Below are 27,165 nucleotides of genomic sequence, written 5' to 3'. Positions count from 1 at the left end.
AATGTGAAAATGGACAGTTTTCATGAATGTATGTTTCCAGAAATGAAGATGAAAATAAACCTGTAAAGTTGCCTCTGGATCTCTTAACAAACACAGCTGATTTACCTTTCTCTCTTGGGGAATATTTCTCTTTGTTCCCTTTATCCTTAGCTATGATTTCTGTATGTTGAAAAGCCAAAAGCCTCAGGACTTTCCTGTGCTCACTGGATGGACAAGTCCCTTTGCATCCATTCCTCCAATACTCACCCAGAGCCTCTGGTTCATGTCCCACAGCCTCGCTGCTGGATGTCCGTTGCCTGCAATCATTGCTATATAGGAAATAAGCTTAAAACTCATTCTTAGTACCCAAGTTTAAGCCCTGTTTTTTGCTACTAAGCAGACACATGTCTTTGGAGAAGTCAGTGAAGATCTCTGAGCCTCAGTTTTCAGTAAAGGATGTGAGGAGATTTCTTTAAATTATTTTCAATGCTGTGAATCAGTTTTCAAATTATAAAGAAAAAAAGTAAATGCCATAATGATGATGGGGATTTCAGACCCAACTTAATATTTTATCTAAATCTCACACCACTAAATGTTTACAACTGCCTAGGGTAACGGCATACGGTTCCCAGGTAAACAAATGGTCGTCTGGTATAACGTTATACCAGAGAAGAATTCACCTTGGAACAAACAGTACGTCTTTCAACTGAACAGTCCATCGTTCCATTGAAATCTAAGGTAACACAGCCAGCACTCAATAGATACACTGATATTGTTTGTGCCAGAGAAATGCCCAGTTTCCCACCATGTACCTAAAGACATGAATCTTTTCTTTAAAAATCTTGATAATTTTTCCCCTTTTGCCTTTATGAGCACTTTCAAATTCTTAAAACACTCACTTGAAGACATCAACAGGAATATCTATGACCTTTTACAATGCAGCCAACCCACCCTAACAAAGAGAGTTCTAACCAATATCCACACAATGCCCATATATTTTTATCCTCAAGATTTTTAATTAAATGATTTATTTATATTTCTTAACATCCCAAGAGACGGAGAGAGAGAAAATGGTGAGCCCAGGAATTTAGATTCAAGCCTACATTCATTCAAACCAACACAGTTCACCTAGGAGAATGCATTGCAACAATTATTTCATGTCTTTTATATTCTACTATTATTTAAATATAAAATATAAACTCTACAACTACTAAGGATACTTGGGAAATAAAGGGAAAATTACTCAACATGTTAAGAAGAGACTGCACAAGGCAGATAATTCACAGACTATCTGTAACTGAAAAAATTTTATGCAACTTTCACAGTTCCCACATGGCAGGTTAAGCTCTGGCATAACCCTAGTATGTTTCTATAAAGTATATATATAGAACAAAAAGCATCTCTAATGACTGAATTCACAGAATTATAAAATATAAGGCAAAGGGAAAATCATCAGCATCTAAGATGTATATACCAGCGGGAATTTGAAGGAGTAAGAACTTAAAAAGGTAGCAGTTATTAAAATTATTTGATGTACAATCAACTAGCCTTTGAGTGGATCACAATAAACTGTGAAAAATTCTGAAAGAAATGGGAATACCAAACCATCTGATCTGCCTCTTGAGAAACCTACATAAAGGTCAGGAAGCAACAGTTAGAACTGGACATGGAACAACAGACTGATTCCAAAGAGGAAAAGGAGTACATCAGGGCTGTATATTGTCACCCTGCTTATTTAACTTCTCTGCAGAGTACACCATGAGAAACGCTGGGCTGGAAGAAGCACAAGCTGGAATCAAGATTGCCGGGAGAAATATCAATAACCTCAGATATGCAGATGACACCAACCTTATGGCAGAAAGTAAAGAAGAACTAAAGAGCCTCTTGATGAAAGTGAAAGTGGAGAGTGAAAAAGTTGGCTTAAAGCCCAACATTCAGAAAACGAAGATCATGGCTGCTGCTGCTGCTGCTAAGTCGCTTCAGTCGTGTCCGACTCTGTGCGACCCCATAGACGGTGGCCCACCAGGCTCCCCCATCCCTGGGATTCTCCAGGCAAGAACACTGGAGTGGGTTGCCATTTCCTTCTCCAATGCATGAAAGGGAAAAGTGAAAGTGAAGTCACTCAGTTGTGCCCGACTCTTCACGACTCCATGGTCTGCAGCCTACCAAGCTCCTCTGTCCATGGGATTTTCCAGGCAAGAGTACTGGAGTGGGGTGCCATTGCATCCGGTCCCATCACTTCATGGCAAATAGATGGGGAAACAGTGTAAACAGTGTCAGACTTTATTTTTGGGGACTCCAAAATCACTGCAGATGGTGATTGCAGCCATGAAATTCAAAGACGCTTACTCCTTGGAAGGAAAGTTATGACCAACCTAGATAGTATATTGAAAAGCAGAGATACTACTTTGGCAACAAAGGTCCATCTAGTCAAGGCTATGGTTTTTCCAGTGGTCATGTATGCATGTGAGAGTTAGACTGTGAAGAAAGCTGAGCACCGAAGAATTGATGCTTTTGAACTGTGGTGTTGGAGAAGACTCTTGAGAGTCCCTTGAACTGCAAGGAGATCCAACCAGTCCATCCTAAAGGAGATCAGTCCTGGGTGTTCATTGGAAGGCCTGATGTTGAAGCTGAAACTCCAATACTTTGGCCACCTGATGCAGAGAGCTGACTCATTTGAAAAGACCCTGATGCTGGGAAAGATTGAGGGCAGGAGGAGAAGGGGACGACAGTGGATGGTTGGATGGCATCACCGACACAGTGGACATGGGTTTGGGTGGACTCCGGAAGTTGGTGATGGACAGGGAGGCCTTGCGTGCTGCAGTTCATGTGGTCACAAAGAGTCAGACACGACTGAGCGACTGAACTGAACTGAACAACTACCAGTAGTTTATATACTTTCAGAAGACTAACTTGAGATTGACCAGTGTTAATTTCATGACACTTTCCAGTCTTCCTTTAAAGTTATTCACAAAAATCAGAACCCTTTTCAATTAATGTAAGTCAAAACTATATTTCATAAACCGAGGAAAACATACAATTTTAAAACATTAGAAAAGCAGGAGAGTCTATCTCCTTTAGGAATCTAAGGTAATGTGAGGCTATTGGTGAAGATACTCAGATCATAGTTCCCTGCTATCTCTTTTTTGTCAAGGTATGAAAAATCAGAATGCAATTCAAATAACCCACAGAGAAAGGATACTGTTAGAATTAACAATAATCATTAATCTTAATTTTAGTCTCATTATACAGTGATTTGCTAATTAACATAGAGATAATAGTTGACATTTTCTAAACTTTCATTCCTTGGACAATTAGCTGACTACTCATTATTTCTATTTTACCCTTTCATGCCTTTGTGAAAAGATTCTTTATGTGAAGGCCATTATTTTCCACTTGTCTGTTCTTTTCCAATTTAGGGAATTTATATTTGGCACGCATAAAAATGTTTTTAAGTTCACCTAAGCATCATATCCTATGAATTATAAAAGACAACTTCAACATTCTACCATATACAATTTGCAGGGAAGCACAAAAGAAATACTTGGGGGAATGTTTCTAAGAACACAGCAGGTAATTTCCTCCATGTTCTTTATGCTACCAGTAGTTGACCAATGAGTCCAGAATTTCTTTCTTTGATTAAGGCAGAAATAATGGTGGTGCCTTGCCTTAAACTTTCCCGTAGCTTCTGTTCCTCCTGAAAGAAAAGAAAACAATATTTGTTCTAGAAATAACTTTTCTTTTTAAAAGAATATTTTTTAAAGAAACTTCCCCCCAACTTTATAGAGATATAAACCTAAGTATAACATTGTATAAATTTAAGCTATATGATGTGATGATGTGATATACATATATGTATGTGTGTGCATATATATATATATATAGCAAAATTATTACTCAAGAAAAGTTTGTTATCACATCACCTCATATAGTTAACAACTTTTTGGAAGGTGGTTAATAACATTTATGGGCTTTCCAGGTGGCTCAGTGGTAAAAAAATTCATCTGCTAGTACAGGAGACATGGGTTCCATCTGTATGTAGGTCAGGAAGATACCCTGGAGTAGGGAATGGCAACCCACTCCAGTATTCTTGTCTGGAAAATCATATGGACAGAGGAGCCTGGTGGGCTACAGTCCATGGGGTAGCAAAAAGTTGGACACAACTGAGGAACTGAGCATACACACATAAACATTTAAAGATCTACTCTCTCAGCAACCTTGAAGTATACAATATAGTACTGTTAACTTTTCAGCCACTAGGCTGTCCGTTAAATTCTCTGAACTTACTCATCTCCTAACTGGAAGTTTGTATCTTCGGACTAACATCTCCCCCATTTCCTCCACTTCTCAGCCCCTGGCAGCCACCAATCACAGACTCAGCCCCTGGCAACCACCAATCACAGACTCAGCCCCTGGAAACCACCAATCATAGACACAGTTCCTGGCAACCACCAATCATAGACTCAGCCATTGGCAACCACCAATCACAGACTTCAGTTCAGTTCAGTTGCTCAGTCGTGTCCAACTCTGCGACCCCATGAATTGCAGCACGCCAGGCCTCCCTGTCCATCCCAACTCCCGGAGCTCACTCACACTCATGTCCATCGAGTTGGTGATGCCATCCAGCCATCTCATCCTCTGTTGTCCCCTTCTCCTCCTGCCCCCAATCCCTCCCAGCATCAGGGTCTTTTCCAATGAGTCAACTCTTCGCATGAGGTGGCCAAAGTACTGGAGTTTCAGCTTTAGCATCATTCCTTCCAAAGAAATCCCAGGGCTGATCTCCTGCAGAATGGACTGGTTGGATCTCCTTGCAGTCCAAGGGACTCTCAAGAGTCTTCTCCAACACCACAGTTCAAAAGCATCAATTCTTCGGCGCTCAGCTTTCTTCACAGTTCAACTCTCACATCCATACATGACCACAGGAAAAACCATACCCTTGACTAGACGGACCTTTGTTGGCACAGTAATGTCTCTGCTTTTGAATATGCTATCTAGGTTGGTCATAACTTTTCTTCCAAGGAGTAAGCGTCTTTTAATTTCATGGCTGCAGTCACCATCTGCAGTGATTTTGGAGCCCAGAAAAATAAAGTCTGGCACTGTTTCCACTGTTTCCCCATCTATTTGCCATGAAGTGATGGGACCAGATGCCATGATTTTCGTTTTCTGAATGTTGAGCTTTAGGCCAACTTTTTCAGTCTCCACTTTCACTTTCATCAAGAGGCTTTTTAGTTCCTCTTCACTTTCTGCCATAAGGGTGGTATCATCTGCGTATCTGAGGTTATTGATATTTCTCCCAGCAATCTTGATTCCAGCTTGTGCTTCTTCCAGCCTAGCGTTTCTCATGATGTACTCTGCATATAAGTTAAATAAGCAGGGTGACAATATACAGCCTTGACGTACTCCTTTTCCTCTTTGGAACCAGTCTGTTGTTCCATGTCCAGTTCTAACAGTTGCTTCCTGACCTGCATATAGGTTTCTCAAGAGGCAGGTCAGGTGGTCTGGTAGTCCCCATCTCTTTCAGAATTTTCCAATTTATTGTGATCCACACAGTCAAACGCTTTGACATAGTCAATAAAGCAGAAATAGATGTCTTTCTGGAACTCTCTGGCTTTTTTGATGATCCAGCAGATGTTGGCAATTTGATTTTTGGTTCCTCTGCCTTTTCTAAAACCAGCTTGAACATCTGGAAGTTCACGGTTCATGTATTGCTGAAGCCTGGCTTGGAGAATTTTGAGCATTACTTTACTAGCGTGTGAGATGAGTGCAATTGTGCAGTAGATTGAGCATTCTTTGGCATTGCCTTTCTTTGGGATTGGAATGAAAACTGACCTTTTCCAGTCCTGTGGCCACTGTTGAGTTTTCCAAACTTGCTGGCATATTGAGTGCAGCACGTTCACAGCATCATCTTTCAGGATTTGAAATAGCTCAACTGGAATGCCATCACCTCCACTAGCTTTGTTCGTAGTGATGCTTCCTAAGGCCCACTTGACTTCACATTCCAGGATGTCTGGCTCTAGGTGAGTGATCACACCATTGTGATTATCTTGGTCTTGAAGATCTTTTTTGTACAGTTCTTCTGTGTATTCCTGCCACCTCTTCTTAATATCTTCTTCTTCTGTTAGGTCCATACCATTTCTGTCCTTTATCGAGCCCACCTTTGCATGAAATGTTCCCTTGCTATCTCTAATTTTCTTGAAGAGATCTCTAGTCTTTCCCGTTCTGTTGTTTTCCTCTATTTCTTTGCATTGATTGCTAAGGAAGGCTTTCTTATCTCTTCTTGCTATTCTTTGGAACTCTGCATTCAGATGCTTATATCTTTCCTTTTCTCCTTTGCTTTTTGCTTCTCTTCTTTTCACAGATATTTGTAAGCCCTCCCCAGACAGCCATTTTGCTTTTTTGCATTTCTTTTCCATGGGGATGGTCTTGATCCCTGTCTCCTGTACAATGCCCCTGGCAACCACCAATCACAGACTCAGCCCCTGGCAACCACCCATCATAGACTCAGCCCCTGGCAACCACCAATAACAGACTCAGCCCCTGAGTGAAGTCGCTCAGTCATGTCTGACTTTTTACCACCCCATGGACCATAGCCTACCAGGCTTCTCCATCTATGGGATTTTCCAGGCAGGAATACTGGAGTGGGTTGCCATTCCCTTCTCCAGGAGATCTTCCCAACCCAGGGATTGAACCCAGGTCTCCCACATTGTAGGCAGATGCTTTACCGTATGAGCCACCAGGAAAGTCAGTTACACTAAGCTATGTCTATATTAGATAGGTCAACAAACAAACATTAATATCAGGTATTTACTGGTTTATAAAAAACAGTTGGAATAAATAAAAATTTTAAACTCACTTTTCCCCATTTTTCCTCAATCTCAGGAGTTAGAGATGGTCTAGATAAGTGCTCCTGAGAGCCCTGGTCTCAAGGCACAGGGAAAGAAAACCAAGTTCTAACAAAATGGCAGCAGGTTTAAACCAAATGGTGGCCAGACAAAGCAAAATGGCCATCAAAAATCACAACACAGAACACAGAGATGAAACACACATACAGACTTGGCAGTCTTCATCAGACACTCTCTTAAATATAAGAATACAGTCTTTCAGAAAATCTCCTATAGAGACAGAACTTCAGATTCAAGTACTAACAGAGTAAATGAAAATATCTCAGGTCTTCAAACATTTCAAAGAGAGGAAAGGAAGCCAGCCTGAAAGGAGGAGGAGGAGGAGGGGTGAGAGGGGGGCAAAAGGGGTGGCCTTACAGACATCTCCTGCCACCTGCAGATACCCAGGCATTATGGGACTTTACCCTGGGCCTCTAGAGAAGGGAGGACTAGAACTTGGCCCTACCAGAAACCACACCAGAACTCAGTCGCTGGCAACCTCCAATCATAGACGCTCTGTTAGTATGAGTTTATGGAGTCACTCTGCACTGGCTTGCTGTTCTTTGGGCTCAGCATTGCTAGAAATCAGACTGCAGCCACTGGCAGGGACTTGGTGCCCCAGATAAAGGAGAAATGCTTTTATAAGCACTTTTGTTCTAGAAAAAATATATGCTGAAAGTACCAAGAAAAGCACTGACACAATTTCAAATGCTAATACTATGAAACAAAAGGTTATTTTCCCTGAATCCAATATCTGACCAACTTTGGTTTGGCTTTTTACTGAAGTGTGAGCATCTCTCTGATGATGCAATTCTTTTCTTTTTTTTTTTAGTGTTCTTCAACAACAGACTGTTATAAACTTTGAGAATTGGTGTGGAGGGGGGAAAAATCTTCTTGTTTTTTGAGTAAATTATCAGGCAGATTTGTGAAATGAATTACCTCACAAGTTGCTAAAATGTGGGTTTTGCCTTTGAAATCATATTCTTCCTTAGAAATTCATATTCTATGAAATTCTGTTTTTTTTTTTTTAATTATTTAGGCTTCCTGAATGCATGAAGGGATGATAAAATGAAAGAAAAATGAAAGTGGAAACAGAGTTAATACCTTAAGGTCCTCGGGTTATGAATTGAGCTATATCCAACGGAGAGATCTAGTGACCAATTTCCACACTTTGGCATCATCCGTAATGCCTTATCCCAACATTCAATCCATATATTCTACTCAAACTGCTACTGTCAGCATAATACCTTGGGCCCAAAATTACTGAAACAATCTTGTAGTCTCTCTAAAGTCTGTCCTCTTCTATCCTATTTCCTCCATAGCAATGAAAATACTGATTATAAATAATAAAAATCTGATCACATCATAATTCTGCCTAAAATCCTTTGAAGGCTATCTTTTATTTTTTTAATTTAATTTTATTTAACTTTACAATATTGTATTGGTTTTGCCATATATCAAAATGAATCTGCCACAGGTATACATGTGTTCCCCATCCTGAACCCTCCTCCCTCCTCCCTCCCCATACCATCCCTCTGGGTCATCCCAGTGCACCAGCCCCAAGCATCCAGTATCGTGCATCAAACCTGGACTGGTGACTCGTTTCATATATGATATTATACATATTTCAATGCCATTCTCCCAAATCATCCCACCCTCTCCCTCTCCCACAGAGTCCAAAAGACTATTCTATACATCAGTGTCTTTTTTGCTATCTCGTATACAGGGTTATTGTTACCATCTTTCTAAATTCCATATATATGCGTTAGTATACTGTACTGGTGTTTTTCTTTCTGACTTACTTCACTCTGTATAATAGGCTCCAGTTTCATCCACCTCATTAGAACTGATTCAAATGTATTCTTTTTAATGGCTGAGTAATACTCCATTGTGTATATGTACCACAGCTTTCTTATCCATTCATCTGCTGATGGGCATCTAGGTTGCTTCCATGTCCTGGCTATTATAAACAGTGCTGCGATGAACATTGGGGTACATGTGTCTCTTTCCCTTCTGGTTTCCTCAGTGTGTATGCCCAGCAGTGGGATTGTTGGATCATAAGGCAGTTCTATTTCCAGTTTTTTAAGGAATCTCCACACTGTTCTCCATAGTGGCTGTACTAGTTTGCATTCCCACCAACAGTGTAAGAGGGTTCCCTTCTCTCCACACCCTCTCCAGCATTTATTGCTTGTAGACTTTTGGATAGCAGCCATTCTGACTGGCGTGAAATGGTACCTCATATGGTTTTGATGTGCATTTCTCTGATAATGAGTGATGTTGAGCATCTTTTCATGTGTTTGTTAGCCATCTGTATGTCTTCTTTGGAGAAATGTCTATTTAGTTCTTTGGTCCATTTTTTGATTGGGTCATTTATTTTTCTGGAGTTGAGCTGTAGGAGTTGCTTGTATATTTTTGAGATTAGTTTTTTGTTTTTTGCTTCATTTGCTATTATTTTCTCCCATTCTGAAGGCTGTCTTTTCACCTTGCCTATAGTTTCCTTTGTTGTGCAGAAGCTTTTAAGTTTAATTAGGTCCCATTTGTTTATTTTTGCTTTTATTTCCAATATTCTGGGAGGTGGTCATAGAGGATCCTGCTGTGATGTATGTCAGAGAGTGTTTTGCCTATGTTCTCCTCTAGGAGTTTTATAGTTTCTGGTCTTACATTTAGATCTTTAATCCATTTTGAGTTTATTTTTGTGTATGGTGTTAGAAAGTGCTCTAGTTTCATTCTTTTACAAGTGGTTGACCAGTTTTCTCAGCACCACTTGTTAAAGAGATTGTCTTTAATCCATTGTATATTCTTGCCTCCTTTGTCAAAGATAAGGTGTCCATATGTGCGTGGATTTATCTCTGGGCTTTCTATTTTGTTCCATTGATCTATATTTCTATCTTTGTGCCAGTACCACACTGTCTTGATAACTGTGGCTTTGTAATAGAGCCTGAAGTCAGGTAGGTTGATTCCTCCAGTTCCATTCTTCTTTCTCAAGATAGCTTTGGCTATTCGAGGTTTTTTGTATTTCCATACAAATTGTGAAATTATTTGTTCTAGCTCTGTGAAGAATACCGTTGGTAGCTTGATAGGGATTGCATTGAATCTATAAACTGCTTTGGGTAGTATATTCATTTTCACTATATTGATTTTTCCAATCCATGAACATGGTATATTTCTCCATCTATTAGTGTCCTCTTTGAATTCTTTCACCAGTGTTTTATAGTTTTCTATATATAGGTCTTTAGTTTATTTAGGTAGATAGATATATTCCTAAGTATTTTATTCTTTCCATTGCAATGGTGAATGGAATTGTTTCCTTAATTTCTCTTTCTATTTTCTCATTATTAGTGTATAGGAATGCAAGGGATTTCTGTGTGTTGATTTTATATCCTGCAACTTTACTATAATCATTGATTAGTTCTAGTAATTTTCTGGTGGAGTCTTTAGGGTTTTCTAGGTAGAGGATCATGTCATCTGCAAACAGTGAGAGTTTTACTTCTTCTTTTCCAGTTTGGATTCCTTTTATTTCTTTTTCTGCTCTGATTGCTGTGGCCAAAACTTCCAAAACTATGTTGAATAGTAATGGTGAAAGTGGGCACCCTTGTTTTGTTCCTGACTTTAGAGGAAATGCTTTCAATTTTTCACCATTGAGGATAATGTTTGCTGTGGGTTTGTCATATATAGCTTTTATTATGTTGAGGTATGTTCCTTCTATTTCTGCTTTCTGGAGAGTTTTTATCATAAATGGATGTTGAATTTTGTCAAAGGCTTTCTCTGCATCTATTGAGATAATCATATGGCTTTTATTTTTCAATTTGTTAATGTGGTGTATTACATTGATTGATTTGTGGATATTGACAAATCCATGCATCGCTGGGATAAAGCACACTTGGTCATGGTGTATGATCTTTTTAATGTGTTGTTGGATTCTGATTGCTAGAATTTTGTTAAGGATTTTTGCATCTATGTTCATCAGTGATATTGGCCTGTAGTTTTCTTTTTTTGTGGCATCTTTGTCAGGTTTTGGTATTAGGGTGATGGTGGCCTCATAGAATGAGTTTGGAAGTTTACCTTCCTCTGCAATTTTCTGGAAGAGTTTGAGTAGAATAGGTTTTAGCTCTTCTCTAAATTTTTGGTAGAATTCAGCTGTGAAGCCATCTGGACCTGGGCTTTAGTTTGCTGGAAGATTTCTGATTACAGTTTCAATTTTCGTGCTTGTGATGGGTCTGTTAAGATTTTCTATTTCTTCCTGGTTCAGTTTTGGAAAGTTGTACTCTTCTAAGAATTTGTCTATTTCTTCCACGTTGTCCATTTTATTGGCATATAATTGCTGAAAGTAGTCTCTTATGATCCTTTGTATTTCTGTGTTGTCTGTTGTGATCTCTCCATTTTCATTTCTAATTTTATTGGTTTGATTTTTCTGCCTTTGTTTCTTGATGAGTCTGGCTAATGGTTTGTCAATTTTATTTATCCTTTCAAAGAACCAGCTTTTGGCTTTGTTGATTTTTGCTATGGTCTCTTTTGTTTCTTTTGCATTTATTTCTGCCCTAATTTTTAAGATTTATTTCCTTCTACTAACCCTGGGGTTCTTCATTTCTTCCTTTTCTAGTTGCTTTAGTTGTAGAGTTAGGTTATTTATTTGACTTTTTTCTTGTTTCTTGAGGTATGCCTGTATTGCTATGAACTTTCCCCTTAGGACTGCTTTTACCGTGTCCCACAGGTTTTGGGTTGTTGTGTTTTCATTTTCATTCATTTCTATGCAAATTTTGATTTCTTTTTTGATTTCTTCTGTGATTTTTTGGTTATTCAGCAGCGTGTTGTTCAGCCTCCATATGTTGGAATTTTTAATAGTTTTTCTCCTGTAATTGAGATCTAATCTTACTGCATTGTGGTCAGAAAAGATGCTTGGAATGATTTCAATTTTTCTGAATTTACCAAGGCTACACTTATAGCCCAGAATGTGATCTATTCTGGAGAAGGTTCCGTGTGCACTTGAGAAAAAGGTGAAATTCATTGTTTTGGGATGAAATGTCCTATAGATATCAGGATCAGTTATAAACCCTTTACCTGGCAGGTCTTTTATCCTTCCAACCCTCTTCTTATCATTCCCTTGAAATCACTCAGTTCTCCAAGCTATGTAGAACGGTTTAAGAATGCCTATACAAGCCATTTTTCAAGCTTTCATCCCTTTGCACTAACTAATCCCTTTGTCAGAAAAGCTGTCCCACTTGCATCCTAGCCTAGCTGACCCAACTAACTCTGAGGTTCAACTCAGGTATCAGTAACTCTTAAAATCTCTTTGACTGCTGTTCTCCAACTCAATTTGAGTGAGGTGAATATTTACTTAATTCTAATAGTCTTTCTAGCTGACCATCTATTCCACCAGATGATCAGTTTCTTTCTTTCACATTTTTAAAAGACTTTTTACTTTGTATTGGGGTATAGCCAATTAACAACGTGATAGTTTCAGGTGAGCAGCAAAAGGACTCAGCCATACATATACATGTATCCATCCCCCCCAAACTCCTCTCCCTTCCAGGCTGCCATATAACAAGATCCGTTTCTTTATGCAAAGAATATTTTATCTTTGAAGATGAAAAATCTAGTTCAATGCCTTACACACTGTAGCACTCCATAAACTAACAAATTCAAAGCACAGGGAGCTCTGACTCTGATGGACATATATTCACCCTTTCCATTTGATTCATTTATTAACAATAACAAGTATTGGATTACTTTGTTTACTCCTGTTTACATATTTACCCAGAAGTCTGGCAACTGTGCAAACAAGAATGCTATCTTATCGAAGCCTTCCCACTACCACCATGCCTACACTAGCCCAGGCTTAGGTTCCTCATCTTTGATGATGATAGTTAAGAGATTATCTCGGCCCCAGCTACTCTTTTCATCAGTTTCCCTGATTGTGTTCTAAGAGGTGGAGATAGGGAAGAGGCACTGGGGCTGAAGAGTGGCTACTTCACCTCTTGTGAGTGAGTTTTAATGACATTTCAATAATGGATTTCAAATTCTGTATCAGTTTCAAGAATATCAAATCACACTAACAAATCATTTAAAAACCAGATATGTTTGAGCTTAAAATGTGATTCACAGATAGGAGTAGATATCATTCGTGACACACCGTTCATAAATATAGAAATAAGTATTCTAAAACAGAAAAAACTAGAAAACAACTATAGACACATATTTGTCACTCTTAATGATTAATTAGTTACAATGTTGCAGGGTATGATACACATCTATTTCTAAGTCTTATTAAATTGAGATATACAACAGATGATGATAATAAAGATTTTCCATTCAAAAATAAACAGGAAAAGGTGATCTGCATAGTCTCTTTGAAACCAGTTTACCCTTATAATGAAAGCAGCACAGTAACAAAGAAATGAAGGCGGAAAAAAAGTCTGTTTAAGATTCTAGGGCTAGAAAAATCACATTTCTCTATCTTGGAATAAATCTTCCATGCTCATTTTGATTGCTCCATAACTTACATATCTAACTAATAATGAATTTAAGTAAGAATGTTCTTTTAAAGATTTGCAATTGTTTATAGGCATCATTTGCAAAGATTATAATTTAGTGAAAAGAACCTATGGTATTTCACTAAATATTTTTATCCCTCTCTGCCTGACTCAATCATTTCATCTTTGAAAAGCATGGAATTTTAAGAGCTGATTTACACAAGATGGTGAGACAGACACATACTTAGAAAATTCTAGTAGGTACACAGATTAGATATACAAATAATTTATGGATTTCAAACTCATCTCAAAACTCCATTTCTCTATAGAAGTATTGATAACATAAGTAAAAACAATGCAAATAAAACTTTAAAATGCATTTTCTGCTGAAAGTGGATTTGCAAAACAGTATTTTAACCCTTGATGGAGACAAAGATGTGAGGGACATTACAGGTGGACATTTTATTATCATTCATCCATATTTACATATATATATATATATATATATATATATATAGGCATTCATTCCTTTCTGTGTTCCAAATATTACAGGATAAAAAGTTTAAGGTTAAAACTACACAAGCAAGGTCAACATGAACACTGAAAAGTCATGCTGATGATATGTATTCTTGATTTTTTTTTGAATACTTTTTTGATGTGGACCATTTTTTTAAAGTCTTTATTGAATATTTTACAATATTCCTTCTGTTTTATGTTTTGGATTTTTGGCCACTAGGTATGTGAGATCTTAGCTCCCCAAGCAGGAATCAAACTCATACTCTCGGCATTGGAAGGTGAAGTCTTAACCACTGGACTGCCAGGAAAGTCCCTCTTGATAGACTTTACAGAATCTTTTTGGTAAGGACTAAACCAAGTAAGACATGTAAATCACCGACATCTAACAAATATCCTATTATAACAGCTGCTAGAGATATTTTTATGGAGCCACAACAGCGTAGCTGATATCACCTACTCACTAATTCACCATACACAACCATTAAACCTGAAAAACTCTAGGTAAAAATGTTGTTTACAGATCTAAGACAGTAACCAACACATATTTACCGTCCTTGAAAGCAGAGACCATTGGCTAACATTCACCCCAGATGTCTTGTTAAGAGAATTTTTCAAAACTTATGAAGAGGAGAAATAGAGCCCAAGAGAATGACGGTCTCTCTGGATGTTAAAAACAGAGGTTACAATTTAAAATTGCCCAAGTGGCTCCTATTGGGAAAAAAAATCCTTGTTAGGGGAGAGTTGCAAAGAATTTCTAAAATTCTGCTGAAAAGTCCACTTGTTTGACCAGTTCCTACTCAGTGCTTGCATAGGAAGAGACTCCATGGGGATTAAAAGAGAATAATTGCTGGCAAGCTGGAAGGAGGAGCAGAGATTTCAGAAGCTGCTCTGTACTTAGGAGGAGACTAGATGTGATTTAGGCTGGAACACGGAGACCTTGGTGAATATTCATGACCTTCAGCAGAGATATCTGACTGGCCATGCCTACAGCCTAGGAATAAGGACAAAACTGAACAAGAGCTGCCGAACCTCCAGAATAGCAAGTTGATTTCCCAATAATACAAGTTCTTGCCAGAACAAATTTTATTCTTTGTAAGAAGCTAAAATAAGCCAGAACTACTTTTATAATGTATTATAACTAATGTATGATAGGCAGTAAAATATTACTCGACAAGTAAAGAAGTAGAACACAAAGCAGGGAAAAAAAAAAAGTTCAGTCGCTCAGTCATGTCCAACTCTTTGCGACCCCATGCCCTGCAGCACACCAGGCCTCCCTGTCCATCACCAGCTCCCGGAGTCTACCCAAACCCATGTCCATTGAGTCAGTGATGCCATCCAAACATCTCATTCTCTGTCATCCCCTTCTCCTCCTGCCCTCAATCTTTCCCAGCATCAGGGTCTTTTCAAATGAGTCAGCTCTTCGCATCAGGTGGCCAAAGTATTAGAGCTTCAGCTTCATCATCAGTCCTTCCAGTGAATATTCAGGGCTGATATCCTTTAGGATTGACTGCTTTGATCTCCTTGCTGTCCAAGGGACTCTCAAGAGACTAGACTGTAGGTACTATGGCTATAGCTGGGCATAAGAGAAATGAGGGGATTCAGAGCATGGTAGGATCTCAGAAGGCAGGAATGGTTCCTCAGGGAGACAGAATAAAATGATGAGAGAAAGAGGAGGAAAATACTGCAGAGTTCCAAGATGGATAAGAAATATTTTGCGACAAGAGATAACTGATTCTTAGAGTGGCATATCAGTGTGATAAGCTAGAATTTATATAGGTATTGTAAGGAAAGTGTGCACCCAACAAAAAAGTAAGAAAAAAGTACCCAAATTAATCAACAGTTTATTTACAATGTGTAACTCTTGTTGTTCAGTTGCTAAGTTGTATCTGATGCTGTTGTGACCCCCATGGACTTTTAGCCTGCCAAGCTCCTCTGTCCATGGGATTTCCCAGGCAAGAATGGGTTGCCATTTCCTTCCCCAGGGCATGGATCTTCCTGAACCAGGGACTGAACCCACATTTCCTGCATTGGATGCAGATTCTTTACCACTGACTCACCAGGGAATCTCTATGTGTAACATTAGCAACATTCATTTCTAGGCTTCAGGTTTACCTTGATTTATACTCAGCAGTCAGAGAGAATAAACTGTGAACATGGCACATTAATGTTTATATAACACATAAAAAACAAAAGCATTAATTTTTTTTAATTAAACAAAAAATGGGAAGATATATAAAAAGATATGTTAAAGTCTATGGTATTTTCCAAGTAGCACTAGTGGTGAAGAATCCACCTGCCAATGCAGGAGAGTAAGAGATACAGGCTCCATCCCTGGGTCAGGAAGATCCCCTAGAGGCGGCAATGGTAACCCACTGCAGTATTCTTGCCTGGAGAGTTCCATGGACAGAGGGGTCTGGCAGGCTACAGTCCATAGCGTCGCAACATTTCTGCTTAAATCTAAATTATTGTCATAACAGGAATTACTTGTTTTACTTTATCACTCTATTCACTTAATAACAATGTCACATTTTGGAAAAAATATAATAATTGCAAACACTATCATCTCATAAAATAAGAATATAACTTCTAGCTGGAAAATACAACATTCACTTTTTTTATTGGTTAAAGCTATACTATAAACTAGAAACTGGTCATAAAGTAGCCAGGTTTCTTAAATTACTGGAAGGGAAAATATCAAAATGTAAACAAGAGTTATTCTTGGATGACAGATTTATGGCTATTTTTATTTCATCTTTATATTTTGCATTATTTTCAAAATTTTCAGAATAAACACATTTTATTCTAGTAAGAAAAGAAAGCTTTGTAAAACTTACTTTCAAGACTATTTAAATTCAAGGAACTAAATTTGATTTGTTATATAAAACTGATAATTCATAATATTGTATACATTTTTAGAGAACATTTACCCCCACCAAAATACTCAAAATCTGTACAAAGAAAACATTTTTGTTTGAATATTGCAATTTTCAATAAAAGATCACCAAAAGAATCATAGCAATAATTTACAAAGTTTAGCTTTCTGCTGATTTAGAGGTTAAGAAAGATATAATGGAAGTCAAGCTAAAAGTAACAACAGAAAAATATGTACTTAATTTTATTCAGCAGGTTAGCAATTTCTCATTGACATCTTGAAAGAGTCTCTTACAGCTGGATTTTTTTAAATATCAGGAAAAATATCAAATAAAATATCAACATAAAATTGCTATTTTAAATTTTTTATATCCTCAAACTGAATTATTTAGCATTAGAATTCACCATGGGTTTTAACTAGAAATTTGTCATATTTAACTATTTCCTTATCACTTTGTACCTTCAGGATTAGGATAAAATATGTTATTTTAAAAACAGTTTTATTTTATATTGAAGTATAATTGATTTACAATCCATAATATATATATATTTTTAAAACCTTATACAACTTAATAGAAAAGAAAACAAACAACTCAGTTAAAAAATGGATACAGGCTCCAAACAGACATTTCTCTGAAGAAATAAACTGTGTTTAGATGAAAGATTCATGAAAGTTCTGATTACTTTTATCTTTTAAAAATATAATTCTCAATTTACTCTAGAGTGTCTTTTGAGAAATTTGTATGCAGGTCAGGAAGCAACAGTTAGAACTGGACATGGAACAACAGACTGGTTCCAAATAGGAAAAGGAGTACGTCAAGGCTGTATATTGTCATCCTGCTTATTTAACTTATATGCAGAGTACATCATGAGAAATGCCGGGCTGGAAGAAGCACAAGCTGGAATCAAGACTGCTGGGAGAAATATCAATAACCTCAGATACGCAGGTGACACCACTCTTATGGCAGAAAGGGAAGAGGAACTAAAAAGCCTCTTGATGAAGGTGAAAGAGGAGAGTGAAAAGTTGGCTTAAAACTCAACATTCAGAAAATGAAGATCATGGCATCTGGTCCTATCACTTCATGAGATGGGGAAACAGTGGAAACAGTGTCAGACTTTATTTTTCTGGGCTCCAAAATCACTGCAGATGGTGACTGCAGCCATGAAATTAAAAGACGCTTACTCCTTGGAAGAAAAGTTATGACCAACCTAGATAGCATATGGAAAAGCAGAGATATTACTTTGCCAACAAAGGTCCGTCCAGTCAAGGCTATGGTTTTTCCAGTGGTCATGTATGGATGTGAGAGTTGGACTGTGAAAAAAACTGAGCACCAAAGAATTGATGCTTTTGAACTGTGGTGTTGGAGAAGACTCTGGAGAATCCCTTGGACTGCAAGAAGATCCAACCAGTGCATTCTGAAGATCAGCCCTGGGATTTCTTTGGAAGGAATGAGGCTAAAGCTGAAACTCCAGTACTTTAGCCACCTCATGCAAAGAGTTGACTCATTGGAAAAGACTCTGATGCTGGGAGGGATTGGGGGCAGGAGGAGAAGGGGATGACAGAGGATGAGATGGCTGGATGGCATCACTGACTCGATGGACATGAGTGTGAGTGAGCTCCGGGAGTTGGTGATGGACAGGGAGGCCTGGCGTGCTGCGATTCATAGGGTCACAAAGAGTCCAACACGACTGAGCCACTGGACTGAACTGAACTGAACTGAATTAAGTCTTATCAGTACAACCCTGTACTTGGAGGGTTTTTTTGTACTTACTGTATCTTTTTTTTTCTCTTTTTGGTTGATGGATAGGTTTCCTTCCCGTGATTATATCTCTTATTTTCAGTAGTGTAAAAACTTTTTCAATGCAAAAATTCTCATGGGGCTCTTTTTTTGGTTGCAACTCAGAGTTTTATTTGGTAAACAAAGGATAGTACACCCCCCAGGCATGAGAGCAGGCCAACCCTGAAGAAGAGGCCTATATCTTCTGCCCACTTTTTAATTACAGTTTTATATTGATTTCTATGAACTGTTTACATATTTTAGATATTAATCCCTTATTGGTTATGCTATTTGCATATATTTTCTCCCATTTAGTAGGTTGTCTTTTTGTTTTGTCAAAAGGTTTCCTTAATCTGCAAAATCTTTTAGGTTAAATTAGGCCCCATTTGTTTTTGTTTTTTTTAATTTTTTAAAATTAATTTATTTATTTTAATTGGAGTCTAATTACTTTACAATATTGTAGTGGTTTCTGCCATACATTGACAAGAATCATCCATGGGTGTACATGTGTCCCCCATCCTGAACCCCCTCCCACCTCCCTCGCCATCCCATCCCTCAGGGTTGTCCCAGTGCACGAGCTTTGAGTGCCCTGTTTCATGCACTGAACTCGGACTGGGGATCTATTTCACATATGGTAATATACATGTTTCAATGCTATTCTCTCAAAACATCCCACCCTCACCTTCTCCTACAGAGTCCAAAAGCATGTTGTTTATATCTGTGTCTCTTTTGCTGTCTTGCATATACGGTCATCGTTACCATCTTTCTAAATTCCATATATATGTGTTAATATACTGTTTTGGTGTTTTTCTTTCTGACTTACTTCACCATGTATAATAGGCCCCAGTTTCATCCACCTCATTAGAACTGATTCAAATGCATTCTTTTTAATAGCTGAGTAATATTCCATTGTGTAAATGTACCACATCTTTCTTATCCATTCGTCTGCCGATGGACGTCTAGGTTGCTTCCACGTGCTAGTTATTGTAAACAGTGCTGCAATGAACATTGGGGTACATGTGTCTCTCATGCGACTTTGAAGCCTTTGGCAAGGTCTTTGAAAATCAAGAGGAAGAGGATTTCTTTATTGCCACAGAAGACTGGGGATGAAGGGGGTACCTCATCATTCACAGCAGCTTTTCTTTTCCCCTGCTCCAAGACCTGGGTTCTATCTCTGGGTTGTGAAGATCCCCTCGAGGAGGGCATGGCAACCCATTCCAGAATTCTTGCCTGGAGAATCTCATGGACAGAGGAGCCTGGTGGGCTACAGTCCATAGGGTCGCAAAGAGTCAGACATGACTGAGTGACTAAGCACAGCACAGTATCACCATCCCCTTCACAATTTAGATAGGCATAGTCTGCCACTCCAGAAGCAAGTGATGAAGAAGTAACACATTGCAAGTGTACAAGTGGTCGATTTTCTGTAATGCCATATCCTCTGTAATGCTATATCCTTACTGATCAACTATCTCTTTCAGTTTTCTCAAAGGACAATTTTCGGCAAAACTATACCCAGTGTGAAAAGTGAAAGTGTCAGTGGCTCAGTCATGTCTGACTCTTTGCAACCCCAGGACTATAGCCTACCAGTCTCCTCTGTCTGGAATTCTCCAGGCAAGAATACTGGAGTGGGTAGTCATTCTCTTCTCCAGAGGATCTTCCCGACCCAGAGATCGAACCCAGGTCTCCTGCATTGCAGGCAGATTCTTTATTATTTGAGACAATAGGGAAGCCATACCCAGCGTGGCTAAACTTAAAGTACTTTTTTAAAAGGCATATTTCTAAATATTAAACCCTATTACGCTATCACACAATCAGTACTTGAATAAAGAGATATAAACAAATTTATGGTATGCTGTTAGAATCAAATTTATAGTACTTTTGTAGGATATTGTCTCAAAGAATGGCAGGAAAAGCTATGACATCACTGTTCTCCAAATCTTTATAGACAAATTAAAAGAAATCTTTTAGATATTTTCATCTTCCATGAATATCATTCCTAAAGAACACAATGTACCTTGTTAAAAGAAAATTTATAATTTAAAAATATATATATAAATATAGGCTTTAAATTTCTCAAGATATTATCCTTAAGGAAGGGTAAACATTACATTTTCTCAGCAAATTTCATACCAAAAGCCTAATTCAATTTCCATGAATGACAAAACTGTCCTGAAATTCAAGTGGCTTATATTTTGATATTAATATCTTTCTGCCATCCACCCTTGTTTTGGTGAACTCATGTAAAAATTATCTAAATGCTTCAAAATTTCAAGCATTCTAAACAAATAAACTCTGTATATATGTCTGCATATGTATCCATCCATACCACACAAAATACACAAAAATCAAAACTGTATACTTTAGAAATACTTAAATTTGTGTCACATGTATAAGATAATTAAAATCATATCCCAATAATCAGAGGCTAAATTTCCTTTCTGCATACAATTTGCTGATATGGAAGAAAAAAAATCTAATGGTAACACACTGTCCCCTAGTGGAAATGAAAATAAATGCCTGGTGTTGTAAATCTCCCAAACTGCAGGAAAAAAAAGCAGTCATTAACTAAGAGACTGAGAAAAACAAAACAGTTCTCTTCAAATGAAAAGAATTTGCCTCTTGCTCGTCTGAGTGAAACACATGTCTCCTGAAAAATACCAGTGAAAACGTACTTGAGTTCACTTATGAACACGGTCACCCCATAGCGCTTCTCATCTCCTTTACTCTTCAGGCCTGGCACAAGGCCTTGCACAAGTGAAGGTGCTCAGTGAGTATTTGTGAAATTGGATAATTAAGAAAAAAGAGAGAGCTGGTTAAGAATATCCTATGGGGGCAGCAGTGTTACTCTGCTGAATGAGAACAGAGAATAAAGATTAATACAGACCCAGTATTAATACAGTATGCAGAGCTCAGAGCCAGAACACAGTGGGGTAAAACACGGACAGCCAAAAGCACCAGACGTCTGGCTTGAGGAACAAGCAGCTCATTATTATGTCAATTAATTCTAGATCTGGGATTTGTCACACTGTCATACTGTACTTTGTTACAACATCATTCACAATATCAATTCCCCAACCTAATAAAGTTGAAAAAGCTGTCTCATACACAATGTCTCTTTTAATCAGCAAAAATGTTTTGATCGCGTACAACTCACGCAACAGTTACCACGTCCTGCTAGTTTTGTGTTGTGACATCCCTCGCCAGCTGTACTCCAACCACTCTAAGTCTAGTCTTTATCATTCTGTAACTAGATCCCGCTACAGTATCCTAGCTGGCTACTTCTTTCTGCTCTTGGCTACTGCACTAACCTTACTAGAACAATCATTTTCATGGTATTACTTTCAGCACAAACTTCACCTTAGAATTCAAGATTATTCCCAATCAATCCTCCTGAACATACTTTCCCTCCTTTACTATATAGAATCGGCTTCTGTGGCCATACTGATATAATCATTATTTTCTCCAGTAAAATTGTATCCCAATAATTGTCTTTCTAATTCACATGAATTTTCTAAGACCTGGCTGCGATGACTTCCTCTTATGAAGTCATCTATTTTATTGCACATCAGTAATTTACATGATAACAGTTTGCCTCACAATCTCTTACAAATATTTTGTCAAGTTTGTGTATGTATAAGATCCCATTTTCTTAACTAAACTGTAGAAAGTAAAAGGCAACTCTCCCAAATTAAATTTTAAAATCAAAGTACTATGCCTACAGTAGGTACTCAGGAAACGAACTAGATGAATTTGCTAATTAATTCTATAAAGATCTGGCTTTATATAAAACTGTTAAGATATATTTGAAGCATCAAAATTTTTAGATAAAGATACATCATTATAGAAATAACCTCCTGAAAATAAAAATAAGAAAAAAAACCTTGTATCTATACTTGAAAACTGGAAAGATGTCAAAAGCAAGAAATTTACACTACATGATTTCTCTCCTATGAAAAAAAAAAAGCCTGGTCTCAGAGATAAGTGTAAGGGACATTAATAAATTTACACTAATATACCCAAGTCAGGAGGATAAAACAGACAATTATGTAGGTATTCTCTTCCTTGAGGTGGTTGCATAAGCAAAAAATCTGTAGACTAGGTGTTGGTAAGCAATGGGTACTATTTCTGCAGTGGGTACTATTTCCACAATGGGTGAGAAATGATAGGATGGACAAAAAGATTATTCATAAGGCTATCTTGCTGAATGGATGGCTCAGGTGTTAGTAGAAAAATATACTGATAATTTCTCTTAGAACATAAAGCCTGGGTAAAATTTTTCCATAAACTTTAGATTCAAAATTTTAACTACAAACTTAAATAACTAAAATAGCCCAATTCAAACACAACTTCTTGATAGGAACATGTGAGTGGGCAGAGAGAATTATTGTTAAAATAGTTCTGAGCAGTTAAAAAAGAAAAAAAATGTCTAGTTCATGACCATTAGATTTCAATATTGGTTTAATGTGTGAGTAGTTAGTATCCAAAATTTTACTTGTAAAGTTCCACAGAAAAGTATTTACCTTTGTATTAAAAACTGTATATTCTCATAAGAATGAAACTCCTTTCAATGACTGTATTTCAAGAAGTTCCCTGATATTAACATATAAGGTATACATTAAGATATGAATGGATAGATGTTTTTTTCACTAAACAGAATATGTAGTTGGGCAAGTTAGACAAACGCATAAACACATATATGCACTCAAAATAGTAAGCTATGAAGAAAACAACAGACCAGTTTAGTTTCAAAATGAATCCAGCATTAGGATTTCCAAGCACAAAGTATTTTAAAACTATGTAAAAAAAAAAAAAATTCCTAATTAACAAAAACTGTTCTAACCTGATCAGAATGGTGCCAACTTGTATCAGCATTGACTAGCAGAAAACTAACCTGACAAAGCTCTCTCCTACAATGAAGAGCAGAGTTCTTTTGCATGGAGAACAACACACGGTAGAATATTATCCATAGAGCTTCTTCTCAATAAGAAGGTAGACAAAAATCAGCAGATATGTGAAACGATTTCTAGATGGAAAGAACTTTTTGAAATCATTAGAATTAACCACCTTTCTCTGAAATGATGCAGCAAAGTGAAAACAACAAGATTCAAGAAGATGCTTCAAACACAGAGGTAAGAACAAAGCAGGAATAATTTTGTGTCACTCCAGATTTCATACAGATATTAAATAAATGTATTTGAATTAAATATCTTATTTGAAGTGGCATACAATCTTTTCTTAGCTAATTTAACTTAGCTAAATGGAATACAGATTTGAAGATCTATAGAGCTCAGAAGAATAAAAGAGTAAAAATAATGAGAAGAGAATCAAGATACCAATTAAAGAACTAAATTACATATATTACTAGGCATCCTGGCTAACTGTAAGAACCCAAAAGGAGACACTGTGGGATATGCAGGGCTCTGAAAGCATACCTAACAATTGCGTTTTTTGTTTTTTTTTTGTTTTTTAAAAAGAGTATTTTAAAACTTATCTTACACGATCATGAAATAAATGAGTAAAAAATAAAAATGAGACTCCTTTCAGTGACTGTAATTCAAGGAGCTCCCTGAGATTAGCTGTAAGTTATATATTAAGATATGAATAGATAGATGCTTTTTCCACTAAATGAATATGTAGTTCAGCAAGCTAAACAAACAAACAGGTATATGCACTCAAAATAATAAGTTATGAAGAAAACAACAGATCAGTTTAGTTTCAAAATGAATCCAGCATTAGAATTTCCAAGCACAAAATATTTTAAAACTATTTAAAAAAATTCAAAATAAACAAGTATGGAATCACAAAAATAAGTAAAGGCCCTCAAAGAAGAGCAGGCTTGAAAAATAAATAGAATTTACAAATAAAAATGTTACAATTTAAACAAAATGTCTCAAAAGATGGGTCAAACATATTAGACTCACCTGAAAAGAGAATTACTGAAACTGAAGACAGCATTGAAGAAATTAATCAAAATTCCTATCAGAACATATAAAGAGAAGTTAAGAGATTTGGCAGACATGATAGCAATGTTTAATACATAATCAGAAAGTGAGGAGCGAGACAATGGGGATAAATAATAAATAAGTTATTGCTAAAAAATTGTGCAGAATTTATAGAATATAGGCATTCATTCATAAAGGAAACCTACTGAATTTCAAAGTGGGTAAAAAGGAAATTCAACAAGTAGACAAATTTCAGGGAAACCATGGAACACTAAACATAAAGACATGATCCTAAAGCAGCTAGAGAGAACAACCAACACAGGACTAACAGTTACGTTACATGGAAAACAGCTTTTCTCACAGCAATAACAGTGGCAAAAACATGACATATTTGCAAACTGCTAAGAATAAAAATAAAAAAGTCACCAAAAAACAAAACTTCCTTCCAAAAATACCTATCAACCTAGAATACTTATACATAATACCCCACGAACAGTATTTATTAAATGAAAACAGAAGATGGACTCCCTCAGATAAACATAAAATTTTATTCCTAAAAATACTCTGGCACTAAAGGCTGTACCTTAAGTAGGAAAAAAAATAATTTCAGAAAGAAAATCTAATAGGTTAGAAGGTATGGAAAACAAAGAAGTAGTTCTAAAATAAGTCTGTAAATCTAAAAGAAGAAGTGTCTCAGGGAAAAAATGTAACATTTAAATGTGGAAAGTATTTAAAAGAACAAAATACAAGCGCTGAGCAAAAACACCAGCACAGGGACTTGCCTGGTAGTCCAGCGGCTAAAGACTCCACACTCTGAATGCAGGGCCTGGGTTCAGAACCGTGATCAGGGAACTAGATCCCACATGCCGCAACTAAGACCCAGAGACGCCAAATCAATTTTTAAAAAAGAACCCTAGCATAAAAGGTGGAAGGCAAGTGATTAAACAAAATGTTCTGAGATCCATGAAAGTTTTGGCAGATTAAAATATTAAGATTTTCACATAAATAAGGAAAATAAAATTTCAAAAAATCTAAGAAATAGTCCATGAACAATAGAACAAGAAACTTAAATTAGTAGAGGGGAAATGGGATAAAAGATTTCTAGGGGTTTTCAGGGATCTAAAGCCAATGGTGACTGTCAATATTTTCTCCAAAAACAATAATTAACAATGAAACGATTAAAACACAAACACACAACACTTTCAGTGTTGAAGGGAAAGAATTTCCAAACTTCAAAATAACTGGAAGTTAAGAGATAAAAACAGAAAACCACCGAATTTCAGTGAATAATTTCTCATGTGCCTCTGCCCTGTCTCAAGCCTTCATGGCAGTTAATGGCAGTCTGACAAAAACTTGAAGGAAGTGGAAAGCTACTATGAACATCTAAAACCATCAACAGAGAGAATAAGCCTACTTTAAGTGTAAAAACAATTTTTTTAAGTATGTAAAAATAGTAAAAAAAAAAAAAAAAGTAAAAAATAGAAAAAAGTGCATGCATAAAAACAGCATGACCATGAGAACTGACTTTATGCTTGAATGGAAGTGACAGTCCTCTCCTGGAAGAGAAAAATACAAAAAGGAAAAGAGAAGTAATCTAAAGTAGTTGAGAGGTAAAGGGGAAAATTTAGGATACTTAAATAACAGAAGATTCCCCCACCATTAAATAAGAAAAATTAACTAAAGAATCTGCATTTTGCTACATTGACAGGGAAGGCAGCAGTAAGTCAGATTATCTTTAAACTAGCCAAATTCACAACAAAGAAACAAGAGTGAACTTAATACTTCCACACAGAGTTATTACACGAAAGAAGGAAATTAAGATTCAGCCACCTAAATTAATGAACCACCCTATATGCCGAAAAACAGAAAAAGAAATGAGGCAAAAGACTGTAAGGTAACACTCCGAACTGCATAGAAATTTTTCTTGGTATTAACCAGGATGAATGTAGGGGTAATTCAGAATGAATTATTAATAACATCAAATGAAGTAAAATATTTTATAAATAAATAATAAAACTGAAGAGGATGAAAATGAAAATAACCAACCTAATTATCTTTGGAGAACACTATTTTCATTCTACATTTTAAGACAAAGAACTACATACAGCTATTGTACTCTAATTAGTAAATTTGTTTTACCAGAGATACGTGCTAGCAATTCTGAAATCACACTTATATGTTTCCAAGAATGAACAAAGTAGTAAATATACTGCTGATAATAAAAGCTAGATTCCTCACCCTTGAAGAAAAGGGTAACATATAAGGAAAGGGAGAGGCTAGAAAGATCCCATGCTATTGGACTGGAAACAGATGTCAGTGTGAACTCATGGTTTAGTGTAGATAAAGTATACATTACATACAAACATATGTATATAAATATAGAAATAAGTGTATAAAAATACATACACTTCCTAGCAATGCCTACTCAAAGGGTTTACAAATAACAATGCTCCAGGAGCAATGAGCACCCTAAGTGCCCAGATCTTGGTTTCTAAATACTATTACCTAATAAAAGAAATTTGCTTTTCTTTAAGAAATTGTTGATTCCAAGGCTGGGAGAGGAAACAAGAAAATCTTAAAATATCTTTTGGTTCTAAAGAGTAAGGGATGCTCAAAATCTGATGAGGACAGTAAGTAACATGAAAGTCCTCTTAATGACCAAATTTGGCACAAATAAAGCAACAAAATAATAAAGTTATTCAGCAAAATTCATAAAATAAAGCTAATA

The 27,165-nt window shown here is 36.8% G+C and overlaps 1 protein-coding gene across 17 annotated transcripts in view; it reads right to left on the bottom strand.

Annotated features, from left to right (window-relative positions):
• Window positions 1-973: 973 nt before the first annotated feature.
• CRPPA (CDP-L-ribitol pyrophosphorylase A) overlaps window positions 974-27,165 on the bottom strand; it is a 388,463-nt gene continuing 362,271 nt past the window's right edge. For 14 of the 17 annotated variants that reach the window (XM_086397547.1, XM_086397549.1, XM_086397551.1 and 11 more), the window contains one exon: window positions 974-3,676. In XM_086397547.1, the coding sequence (XP_086253673.1) occupies window positions 3,477-3,676 (200 nt within the window). In that variant the 3' untranslated portion in view covers window positions 974-3,476. The remainder of the gene's footprint in view (window positions 3,677-27,165) is intronic. The other 3 variants (XR_015162880.1, XR_015162881.1, XR_015162886.1) reach the window with 1 other exon arrangement.

The sequence above is a fragment of the Bos grunniens genome, chromosome 4 (genome assembly GCF_055505025.1).
Source record: "Bos grunniens cultivar Pamir isolate PY7600 chromosome 4, Bosgru_T2T1.0, whole genome shotgun sequence".
Classification (NCBI taxonomy): domain Eukaryota; kingdom Metazoa; phylum Chordata; class Mammalia; order Artiodactyla; family Bovidae; genus Bos; species Bos grunniens.
This window is presented reverse-complemented; position numbering and strand designations above follow the sequence as displayed.